We start from the raw sequence: 12,559 nt of genomic DNA on the forward strand, positions 1-12,559 counted from the left end.
TAATTATGAGAATATAAAAATATTTTCTGTCCTTTAGCCTGGCGTTCCTGCCTGCTACTCTGCTTGCCCTAAATGTGGGGCCAGCAATCACCCATCTGCTCGATTCTGTGGCTCCTGTGGTATTTACCTGAAGTCCTTGGCCAAACTCAGTGTGGACACCGGCCTTGCTCTAGCTGCTGGAGAGCATGGCCCTTTTGCTCAGGTGAGGCCTTCCCCGGAGTAGGCACTTGTGCCTGGGAAGAGGTTGTCACTGTGTTTGTGTGCTCCATGAATTAGCCCGGGGAAGGAGAACCAAAGCCTTTAGACCTTCCACATGGGCTTTCATCCAGGTGTGGAAATAAAATTAATTAACTTGGGTTTGTTTGTTTGTTTGATTGATTGATTGATTTTAATGAGAGGAAGGGAAATAGACAGACTCCCACATGCATTCTGACCAGGATCCACCCAGCAGCCCGTGTCTGGGGCCATTGCTTGGACCAGTTGAGCTATCCTCAGTGCCCTGGGCTGATTTTGGAACCAGTTGAACCACTGGCTGTGAGCGGGGAAGTGAGAGAGAAAAAGGAGAGGGTGGGGAGAGAAGCAGATGGTCACTTTTAGGAAATTCATTGTCCTCTTAACCCAGGTTGGGTCATACGTCCTAGGACTGCCAGTAGTCTACATGCCACCTCTGTGAAATTGTGTTCTTTCCTCAAGACACTTGAATGCCAACTGTGGGAAATTAATTCTAATATACTAATTTTGTTAGACATTTTCTTCTATCAGAAAAGTCCTAATAAATATGCAAAAATATCATGTCAACTATGTGAATGGTACCCCTTTAGACGCAATGCTGTTGTGCAGTGCACACCTACGTAACCTTCTGTGGTTGTTCTTTTACAGTCTCAGGATGCAGGGAATGTTTCACAGGGAATGTTGGTGGGTGGGTAGTAAAGTCTATGCTTTACTGGATTGTAGGGGTGAGAAGATAGATATCTTCCGGGCCTCAGGCAAAGCAGGGAGCATCTGTTAATTTGCTGACTTTGCAGCAATGGCCAAGAGGATGGGGTTGGGAGTTGCTGGAAAGACAGAAGCACAGATGCTGAGGCAAGAGATGACAACCTCTTTTTAGTTCAAAATACAGGTTTTTTTTAGATACCTTTTACTTCTGATCACAATTGTTTTCTGTGAGCAAAATGAAAGATTAAATTATATTATAATATTGTACATTTTTGTCTCATTCATAGCCCCGATCTGCCTGGCAGTCCCTAAATGTTCCTTTACCCAAACCTGATGTCGGGACTAAGAAGAATGTAGGTACACAGACTGCTGGCCTCTTCTACCCATCTGGCAAGCTACTAGCAAAAAAGGAACTGGAAATGGCTTCTCATAAGCAGAGGCAGGAGAAGATGAGTGATCATAAACCTCTCCTCACAGCCGTCAGCCCCGGAAGAGGTGAGGAGAAAGATATGCTTCCTTCTTTAAATTTTATTTAGAAATTAAATCTAGTAGATGACATTGATCAGTAAGAGTACAATCAGTTTCAGATAAACATCTCTATAGCATTTGAACTGCTGATTGTGTTGTGTGTCCATCACCCAAAATCAAGTCATTTTCCATCACTGTGTATTTGTCCCTCTATACCTCCCTCCCCCGGTAACCACTTTTATCTATGTACGTGAGTTTCAATTTTATATCCCACTCATGTATAAAATCATGTAGTTCTTAGCCTTTTCTGATTTACTTATTTCACTTAGTATCATGTTCTCAAGGTCCATCCATGTTGTCATAAATAGCAATATGTCCTGTTGTCATAAATGGCAATATGTCATCATTTCTTACAGCTGAGTAGTATTCCATTGTATATATGGTGCATATATACAAGATATGCTTTCTTGTTAGGAGAAAACTCACTCATTCTCTGGAAGAAAATTTCCAATTTTATTCCTTTAGATTTATTGTTATATATAATAAATAAATAAATTTATTTTACTTTTTTCAAGTAATTTTAATTTGTATAAATAATAGTTCTTCCTTTAACTTTTAGTACTCTAATGTTTTGACTCATAGCCCCCTAGTCTAGTTTGTAGATTAAATATCACACATGGGTTTCTCCCTTTATGGCAGAAATGTTGCTAATCTGTGTTGTTATTGCTGTTTGCTGTTATCTCTGTATTTTATTGTGGTAAGATTCACATAACAATTCACCATTTTGAAGTGTGTAATTCAGTAACCTTTGGTACAATAATAATATTGTACAACCATCACCACTCTGTGTCCAGAACATTTTCATCACTCCAAACTAAACCCTATTCTCCTTAGGCTGTAACTCTCCACATCTCCTCTCCCAAGTGCTTGGCGACCAGGAATCTATATACTTTCGGTCTTTATGGATTTACCTATTCTGGACATTTTTATGGAAGTGGAACTATATAATACATGGTCGTTTGTGACTGGCTTTTTCCACTTAGTGTTATGTTTTTAAGGTTCATCCATATTTTAGCATGTTTTAGGTCTTCGTTATTTTTATTTTATAGCTGAAGAATAGTCTATTGTAAGGATTTATGAAATTTTGTAAGTCCATCCTCAGTTGATGGACATGTCAGTTTTGTTCATCTTTTGATTGTTAGGAATAATACTGCTGTGAACATTTATGTGTAAGTTTTTCTGTGGACATATGTTTTCATGTCCTTGTATATATACATAGGAGTACAATTGCTGGGTCAAATGGTAACATTATGTTTAACACTTTGAGAAACTTCCAGACTGCTTTCCAGAGTGCTGTGCTCTTTTACCTTCTTTCTGACCAGCAGAGTCTGAGGGTTCTGATTGCTTCACCTCTTTGCCAACACTTAGTACCTTCTCATGGTCGTCATCCTAGTAGGTGTGAAGTGGTATCTCACTGTGGTTTTAATTAGTGTTTTTCTGATGACTAATGATATTGAGTGTCTTTTTATGTGCTTGGTGGCCATTTATATATTTTCTCTGGAAAATTATTCAGATCCTTTATCCATTTTTAAATTTTGTTTGTCTATTGTTATTGAGTTGTAAGAGTTTTTTTATATATTCTGGATACTAGACTCTTATCAGATATATAATTTGCAAACATATCTACCATTCTGTAGATTGGCTTTTAGCTTTTTAATTTATTTTTTTTTTTGTATTTTTCCGAAGTGAGAAGTGCAGACAGACTTCTGCATGTGCCCAACTGGAATCCACCCAGCATGCCCACCAGGAGGCTATGCTTGGCCCCTATGGAATGTTGCTCCATTGCAATCAGAGCCATTCTAGTGCCTGAGGCAGAGGCCATGGAGCCATCCTCAGCACCCGGGCCAACTTTGCTCCAATGGAGCCTTGGCTGCAGGAGGGGAAGAGAGAGACAGAGAGGAAGGAGAGGAGAAAGGGTGGAGAAGCATAGTGTGTGTGCCCTGGCCGGGAATTGAACCCAGGACTTCCACACACCAGGCCAACTCTCTACCACTGAGACAACTGGCCAGGGCCCTAGCTTTTTCATTTTTGATAGTGTCTTTTTTTTAAAAAAATATTTATTTATTTATTTATTTCAGAGACAGAGCGAGAATCAGAGAGAGGAATAGATAGGGACAGACAGGAACGGAGAGAGATGAGAAGCATCAATCATCAGTTTTTCGTTGCGACACCTTAGTTGTTCATTGATTGCTTTCTTATATGTGCCTTGACCGTGGGCCTTCAGCAGACTGAGTAACCCCTTGCTGGAGTCAGTGACCTTGGATCCAAGCTGGTGAGCTTTTTTTTTTGCTCACATCAGATGAGCCCGCGCTCAAGCTGGTGACCTCGGGGTCTCGAACCTGGGTCCTTCCGCATCCCAGTCCGATGCTCCATTCACTGCACCACCGCCTGGTCAGGCTTGATAGTGTCTTATGAAGCACAAATTTTTAAATTTTAAATTAAATTCTTATCAATTTTTTTTGTTCCTTGTGTTTTTGATGTCATACCTAAGAATCCATGGCCAAGTCTCAGTCACAAATATTTTCTCATATCTTTTCTTCTAAGATTTTTATAGTTTTATTTCTTACATTTAGGTTTTGTGTCCATTTTGTGTTAATTTTTGTGTATGATGTACAACCACATTATTTTGTATGCAGCAATTCAGTTATCCCAGTAGCATTTGTTGAAGAGATTTTTATTTCCCATTGAATGGTCTTGGTACCTTTGTCATAAATCAGTTGACCATTGATACATGAGTTTATTTCAGGACTTTCTATTTTATTACACCTATCTATGTGTCTATTCTTACGCTAGAGCCATGCTGTTTCCATTACTGTTGTTTTATAGTAGGTTTTGAAATTGAGAAGTGTGAGTCCTCCAAGACCTCTTTTTCCAGATTGATTTGGCTATTTGAGTCCTTGAGTTTTCATATGAATTTTAGGATCAGCTTGCATCTGTAGACTTGAACTTCTTCACACTCTGTTGCAAATGGAGTAAGTTCTTTTGTTGGAGATTTAGAGTTTCTTGTCTTATGGCCTGCCTTTTCCTCTGTGCAAAATATCTGAGCCAGTGCTCTAGATCGGAAGATGGGGAAAATGGCGTGTCTCTCTCAGAGTCAGACCCCTGCTTCAGAAGCTGGGAACTCAGGGGAGAGTGGTGCAGCTATTGCCTCTGGTCTTCTTCACTAACCTCTTATAGCACAGTACCTCTTTTTACAGATATGCCAGGGCAGGAAGATTGAGACCCCAATAATCTCAGTGTACTAGGCCCATGGTATAGCCTCCATCCATGAATATTGGCAGGGCATAATAAGGAAGCCCCAATTCTCAACCATAGTTGCCCAGAACTTGGTCTCTGCAGCTGGTAGTTGAGAGCAGAATGAGAAACACTGAAATCTTCTCCCTTCTGGGAAGATACCATAGCTCTTCAGGTGGGAGCTTGGAGTAAGGGGAGCGCTGAAGTTTTGGCTACACATATATGGAGTGGTTTCCATCATGACTAGCTAAGAGAGGGGAAGGAGGAAGTGGATCATGGTTCAAATAGCACAGTCTCTCACTATAAGTTTTAGTACATTTTATTCATTAAATGTTTATTTGTTATATGTCCTTAGAACTATTTCCAGAGACTTTAAGTGTTTATTTATTTTATAGTTTGTCTGGTGAGAGGGTCTGCTGAGCTCCTCGGGCTGCCGTGCTGCTGGCTGATCATTGCCAGCTCTTCTTCTCTTGCTCTCTGTATTTCCCAGCTGGGAGTCAGAGCGCAGTCCGTGATCTGATCGAGCTCCTCTGGGATTGTGCGTCATCAGTCCTATGGAAGATTGTCTAAAGAGATGACCAGAATGATTTATCCTATGCCTATATACACATGCCACTCTTTTGTACAAGAGGAAGAGGCTGTGTCCTATTTTTGGTATCTGGACTGGTCTTGTGACTTGCTCTACCAATAGGATGTGGTAGAAGGGACAGCATGACAGTTCTGGGCCTAGGCCTTAAAAGGACTTGAAGCTTCTTATTTTTTAGGAAAAGAGCACTATGTAAAGAAGTTCAGGATAGATTGCTGAACTAGAACAGGTACCATGTGGAGGAAAATAGAGATGACCCAGCTAACAGCCAGTGCAGACACCAGAGATTTGAGTGTGTGCCAGCAGCAATTATGAGAAGATTGCCCCCAGCAGTTTGTGCTGTCTTAGCTGAGGCTCAGCCATACGAGTGAGATCATCTTGGACCCCAATCCCCAGCTTAGATGGCTCAGCTGACACCACGTGGAACAAAGATGAGCCTGACCTGCTGAACACGGACCACATTCTTGACCCATAGAAGTGTGAACAACTCATCATTCTTCTACTTGGGATGTTTTATAGCTTTCTACTATTTTGGGGGATAAACTCCATACTCCCCAGCATGGAAACCTAAAAAAAGAAAGAAAGAAAGAAGTATGAGCAATAAAGTGGTCAGTATTGTAAACCACTAGGTTCCGGGGTATTTTGCTTGGCAGCAATAGATGACAGAACCACGTCTTCAGTTTCCTATGGCAGAAGGCAGTCCCTTAGGACCCCCTTTATCAGTCTGAGCCGGAAGAAAGCAGACCACCAACCCCACCCAAAAGAGGGCTCAAAGTCTTGCAATGGCCCCTTTTCAAGGACCCCCCCCTCTTAACCCAGCCTTTTCCCGAAGTCCTTCTTGGTGATTTTTTGAGAGGTGAGGCTAGATCTGGGAATTGTACATCTGTTGTATTGTAGATTCTCTGTCAGAACTTTGTGTTTAACATACTCCTGCATTTACATTTATTTTCGTGTTCTCTGTGTCCACTGGACTGTAAGCTACTCAAAGGCAAGAACTTTATTCACTCCCATATTCCCAACCCTAGAATAATAGTACATGCTCAATAAATACTTGAGAAATGAATGCCTACTTTGGGCCAAACACTGTGCTAGCCCAGGGTTATCTCGGTGTTATCCCAGGTGTTCATGGCGGACTCGTGCGATGTACCACACCAGATCCCCCAGCCTGCCTGAGTTCAGTGCAGCCGTGGTGGTCATGCTTCACTGCATCGTTGCTAGCCTCATGCTCACATGTGCCACTGCAGCTATTTCCTTTGCTGCCCTAGAGTTTCTTCAGCACAGCAGCAGATTTCTTGTCCATGGGCAGGTATACCTTAGAACTGTTAGGGAGTTCACACTACTCCATCATTTGTGCTTCCTGGGGTCATCTTTGTAAGAAACTACTTGTCCCAAGTCTTTGCTTCAGGCTCTGCTGCCAGGGGAACCCAAATTAAGGGCCTTAGGTTTTGTTTTCTTTCCTTTCCTTTCCTTTCTTTTCCTTTCCTTTTCTTTCTTTTTTATTAAGTGAGAACAGGGGAGGCAGAGAAACAGATACACACATGTGCCCCAACCGGGTGTCCACCCACAAGCTCCCTACCTGCTATATTCTGCCCATCTGGGGCCTGTTGCTCTGTTGTTATTACCCATTGCTTGGCAGCTGAGCTATTTTTAGTGCCTGAGGTGGAGGCCATGGAGCCATCCTCAGCACCCAAGGCCAACTTGCTCGAATCAATCAAGCCATGGCTGCGGGAGGGGAAGAGAGAGAGAGAGAAGGGAGATGGGGAGAAGTGGAGAAGCAGATGGGTGCTTCTCATGTGTGCCCTGACCAGGAATTGAACTGGGACATCCACATGCTGGGCAAATGAATGCTCTACCACTGAGCCAACTGTCCATGGCCTAGGTTTTCTTACTTAACATCACAATAATGTCTAAAGTAAGAGATATTAGTCCCATTATAGGTAAGGAAAATAAGGTTTAATGAGATTTAAGTGTCTGGCTTTACTAAGCTAATAAATGATAAATTTAAATTGTAAGTACAGGCTTTTCTGAATTCCAAATCATGCGCCCTTTTCTTTTTTTTCTTTTTTTGTATTTTTCTGAAGTTGGAAACGGGGAGGCAGTCAGATAGACTCCTACATGCGCCCGACCGGGATCCACCCAGCACGCCCACCAGGGGGCGATGCTCTGCCCATCTGGGGCATTGCTCTGTTGCAACCAGAGCCATTTTAGTGCCTGAGGCAGAGGCCAAGGAGCCATCCTCAGCGCCTGGGCCAACTTTGCTCCAATGGAGCCTTGGCTGCAGGAGGGGAAGAGAGAGACAGAGAGGAAGGAGAGGGGGAGGGGTGGAGAAGCAGATGGGCATTTCTCCTGTGTGCCCTGGCTGGGAATCAAACCCGGGACTCCTGCACACCAGGCCGACGCTCTACCACTGAGCCAACTGGCCAGGGCCTCATGCACCCTTTTCAAAAAAGCACTTTGCCTTGAACAAGCCACTTGATTGCTCTCAACTTCAGTGTCCTTGTCATAAAACAATGAGGCAGGACCTGATGCATGCTTACAGATCTAGGGGTTGAAGTAGACCCAGGAAGTAAAGGCAGATAATTGGGTCTATGGGGAGAGTGGCCAGCTGGAGGCTCGGGCCCTGTGCCGAGAGGGCAGCTGCTCCTTGGCCCTGGCAGCTGTGCCCGTGCCGGAGGCAGGCCCAGTGCTGCTGTATCTCCTGCCTGTGCATGAGAAACTGGGAAGCTAGACCCGTTTCACATCTCCCAGGATTTTAATGGTGGCTGCTAATTCAAATGTGTTTTAAACCCTGTGCAGCCTGGATAGGAGCACAAGGGAACTTCCAGGAGTGATGGAAATGTTCTTCATATCAATGGGGAGGTGTACACTTGCCAAAACTCAAAATTGTATACTTTAAATAGGTGCATTTTACTAATGGTATATCTCAATGTGGTTATTTAAAAAGAATTTTTAAAGAATAGAAGAAAAGACCCCATGTGCAACAATCAAAATATATTCTTTTGAGATTCTAGAATATTCTATAATTAAAATAATTCAATAATAAAAAGAAGCTGGGAACAAAAATGGAGCTTATTCTGGTACATAGCTGAGGCTCAGATAAGTACTGAATTTTTCTCATGTATAAGACATCCCCATGTATAAGACGCACCTTTATTTTGAGGTTCGAAATTTGAAAAAATATGTATTACATAAAGTTATTGAACTCAAGTTTTATTCATCATAAATTTCATACAACTCCTCATTACTGTTAAAACTCCCATCCATTAGCTTGTCCTCATCTGTGTTTGATGACAAATCACTGTCTTTGACAATGAGCGCAAAAACAAGTGTAAAAAAGCGGGAATGCAAGTAAAAAAAATCTACGACTGCTGTATAATATGCACCCAGTTTTTAGACCCTAAGTTTTTCAAAAGAAAAAAAAAGGTGTGTCTTAAACATGGGGAAATAAGTTAAAAACCATCAGGAAGTTTGGCAAAGCAAGTCAGCCCTCTTAGGATGCTCAATCCACATCAGCATTTTCTTTCTCGGCCTCAGAAACTTACCCATGTAGACGGATTTCTCTTCTTTAGGATACTGGAGAAAGCAGTTGGACCACATCTCTGCCCACCTCAGGTCTTATGCTCAGAACAACCCTGAATTCCGGGCCTTGATTGCTGAACCCAGGATGGGAAAGGTGAGTGGACTCCAAGTGGAACTGCCTCTTCACGGTGTCCCATGGGAGCAGGGTCTGCTCCTGGCCCCCTGCCAGGATGTCAGAGCTAAATGACCCAGCGTAGTTTAATCCAGCCAAATTGTAACCTTAACTGCTACACTATATTAACAATAGTAATTATAAGATTTAACCACTTAATATGCATTTACTATCTGTCATGTTTATCATCTCCAGTTCTCAAAACAAACCTACATGGTAGGTTTTTACAGCATGACCACAGACTCTTCAGCAGTCTTCCCTTCAAAGAATGGAGTCTATCTCCCTCACCTTGAATCGGGGTGGGCTAGTGACTGTTGGAGAAGAGGATATTGGAAAGGATGCTAGGGGATTCCAGGGTGTGGTCACATGGGCCACGTGGCTTCTGCTCAGTTGGCCTGCTCACCCCCAAAACTCCTTCTGGAGCTCAGCCATCCAGCCACATGGAGTGGCCATGTGGAACCCTCAAGTCATCCTAGCTGAGGAGCCAGCTTTCATGATAGGCCAATTGCGGCGCTGTTTGGTTGCACGGTAGGGACCAGGTTGACCAGCACTGCAAAAGTGGGCGGTTTTTATAAAAAGTTAGACGACCCCTGCGTCGTTCCAGTTCCCAAACGTGAAGCCGCATCTAGCCTTTTGAGTCTTTGCAGCTGAGGCCTCAGATGAGTGGCAGAGAGACAAGCCATCACTGTGAGGCCCCATTGGAATTCATGAACGTGATAAAAATGGGGCTTTAACCTGACTGAGTTTGGGATTTTTTCATACTGCAGTACAGAATCAGGACATATATACCTGACAGCCAGGAAAACAGCTCAGAGAGGTTTGCTGACTTCTTTAGGACTGCACTGCTAGGTCTCAGGGGAGTCAGGATTTGAAGCAGCTCTGTTAGCTCCCAACCACTGTTCCTTCTCTCTGCCACTGTGAAAGAGATACCTGTGAGAATACCTGTTCCTCTGTCATGAGACCAGAAGGGACCTTTAAGAATCAGCCTGTCTGGCCTAACCAAGCGACGGTGATAAACTGTTGATCTCTGGGGACACTGAGGACCCAAGATTGAAACCCCAAGCTCACCAGCATGAGCATGGGATCAAAGACATGAGCCTTGGTTGCTTGCTTGGGCCTAAAGGTCACTGGCTTGAGTAAGGGGTCACTGGCTTGAGTAAGGGATCACTGGCTCAGCTGGAGCTCCCTAGTCAAGGCACATATGAGAAAGTAATCAATGAACAACAAAGGAGCTGCAACTATGAGTTGATGCTTCTCATCCCTTTCCCTTCCTGTTTGTCTATCCCTGTCTGTTCTCTGTCTCTCTCTCGCTAAAGAAAAAAAAAATCAGCCTTGGCCGGTTGGCTCAGTGGTAGAGCGTCGGCCTGGCGTGCGGGGGACCCGGGTTCGATTCCTGGCCAGGGCACATAGGAGAAGCACCCATTTGCTTCTCCACCCCCACCCCCTCCTTCCTCACTGTCTCTCTCTTCCCCTCCTGCAGCCAAGGCTCCATTGGAGCAAAGATGGCCCGGGCGCTGGGGATGGCTCCTTGGCCTCTGCCCCAGGCACTAGAGTGGCTCTGGTCTCGGCAGAGCGACGCCCCGGAGGGGCAGAGCATCGCCCCCTGGTGGGCAGAGCGTCGCCCCTGGTGGGCGTGCCGGGTGGATCCCGGTCAGGCGCATGCGGGAGTCTGTCTGACTGTCTCTCCCCGTTTCCAGCTTCAGAAAAACACCAAAAAAAAAAATCAGCCTGTGTGCTCCTCTGCCACTAAATAGGCCAACATTGAAATTACTTCAGTGCCAAGTATTGCTCAGTTTCCTTTGATAATCTATTTTGATGGTTTATTAAGTGTTTGGCCTCATCCAGGAGTCTGCAAACTGTGGCCTGTGGGGCAGTTCCTGCCTGCGGTTTTATAAAGTTTTACTGGATCACAGCGATCCTCATTCATTCACTTCTTATCTGTGGCTGCTTTTGTGTTAACAGTGGTGATGGTGAGTATTCATGACAGAGACTCTATGGCCCACAAAACCTAAAACGTGTACTATGTGATCCTTAAAGCATTTGCTGATCCCTGGTTTGCTCTAAATTCCTCCCACTGCTTACAGAGAAAGCTGCTCAACTGTGTGTCCTTGGCCCAAATTGTCAATGCCTGGCCCCAGGACACTTTCTCCAAGGTGATGGCATCCGACCACATGGCTTGATTAAATTTAAAGTACTTTTCTTTCAGAGTGTATATATTTGGGTCTGCTTTCTTGTCTGTTCTGGGGCTTTCTGCTCTTTGTTTGTTTGTTTGTTTGTGTGGGGTTTTTCTGGCATTTTCCTGAAGTTAGAAGTGGGGAGGCAGTCAGACAGACTCCCGCATGCACCTGACCGGGATCCATATGGCATGCCCACCAGGGGGCGATGCTCTGCCCATCTGGGGTATTGCTCCGCTGCGGCTAGAGCCATTCTAGTGCCTGAGGTGGAGGCCATGGAGCCATTCTCAGTGCCCAGGCCAACTTTGCTCCAATGGAGCCTTGGCTGTGGGAGGGGAAGAGAGATAGAAAGAAGAGATGGAAGGGTGGAGAAGCAGACGGATGCTTCTCCTGTGTGCCCTGACTAGGAATCGAACCTGGGACTTCCACAGACCAGGCCAATGCTCTACCACTGAGCCAACCAGCCAGGGCCAGCTCTCTGCTCTTTGATTGGAGTATTTATTTAGTTCATGTATAATTAGCAGAAATATAAATATGGTTAGATTTGTGTCTGCCATTTTGCTATTTGTGTGCTGTTTTATATCTAGTTCTTGTTCCTCTGTTTCTCTATTTTGCCTTCTCTTGTGTTAAATATTTGATTAAATTTACTGTTTAACATATCAGAATATCTTTGTTGTTGCTCAGGGCACTGAGTCCCAAACCCACAGTTGTGAATCCTCTCTCCTAATTTTTTTAAAAGCTTATCTCTGCTACGGTCCATGAAGATGGCTATGAAGTTAGCATCAGGCTGAATTATATTCAAGTCTCAAACAAGGTGAGTGAAACCTTCGGAAGGTATTCATTGGAGAATTGACTGAACTAGTAAATTGTGGCTTATGATTTATGGAAATATTTCTGTATAATCCATAGAAAGGAAAAGTTTCAAATATTATGAAACTTGACTGTAGGCTAACAATTTCATAGAATCAGATAAGTAACTGAGCTAAGCCTGAGAGAAGTCAGCTCTCAGCCACACAGTGATGTAGTAAGAACAAGAATTGTCACCTGCCGATTGGTCCTGTAGTTCTCAGGCTTATTTATACTCATCGACAGCTGATGGCAGGTCTGTGATACAACTGGTTTGGAGAAAGACTGACAACAATGTTGGCTGATACATACTTTGACCTGTTTGCCTATAAAAAGAAACCAAATGCTGTGGCCACGTCTCCCTTGCTCTGACCTCTTATATGGTGACTGAGTGTTGCCACAGAGCCTGTAAGTGTGCAACAAACACTGATTGATATTGGCTGCTTTAGTGTCATTGGACAAGAGGTCAAAACATATAAAAGAATACCCAGTGGATTGAGCAGATGGGTACAGAAGAGAAGGAAAAGGAGAAGAACTACTCCTTATTGGGTCCTGGCCATGTGC

General features: G+C 43.9%; 1 protein-coding gene across 2 annotated transcripts in view; it reads left to right on the plus strand.

Annotated features, from left to right (window-relative positions):
• DZANK1 (double zinc ribbon and ankyrin repeat domains 1) overlaps positions 1–12,559 on the plus strand; it is a 77,964-nt gene that overhangs the window by 48,655 nt on the left and 16,750 nt on the right. For both annotated transcript variants that reach the window (XM_066387058.1, XM_066387059.1), the window contains 4 exons: positions 38–202; positions 1,224–1,431; positions 8,854–8,957; positions 11,889–11,963. In XM_066387058.1, coding sequence (XP_066243155.1) covers positions 38–202; positions 1,224–1,431; positions 8,854–8,957; positions 11,889–11,963 — 552 coding nt within the window. The remainder of the gene's footprint in view (positions 1–37; positions 203–1,223; positions 1,432–8,853; positions 8,958–11,888; positions 11,964–12,559) is intronic.

This window comes from Saccopteryx leptura, chromosome 5, assembly GCF_036850995.1.
Source record: "Saccopteryx leptura isolate mSacLep1 chromosome 5, mSacLep1_pri_phased_curated, whole genome shotgun sequence".
NCBI lineage: Eukaryota > Metazoa > Chordata > Mammalia > Chiroptera > Emballonuridae > Saccopteryx > Saccopteryx leptura.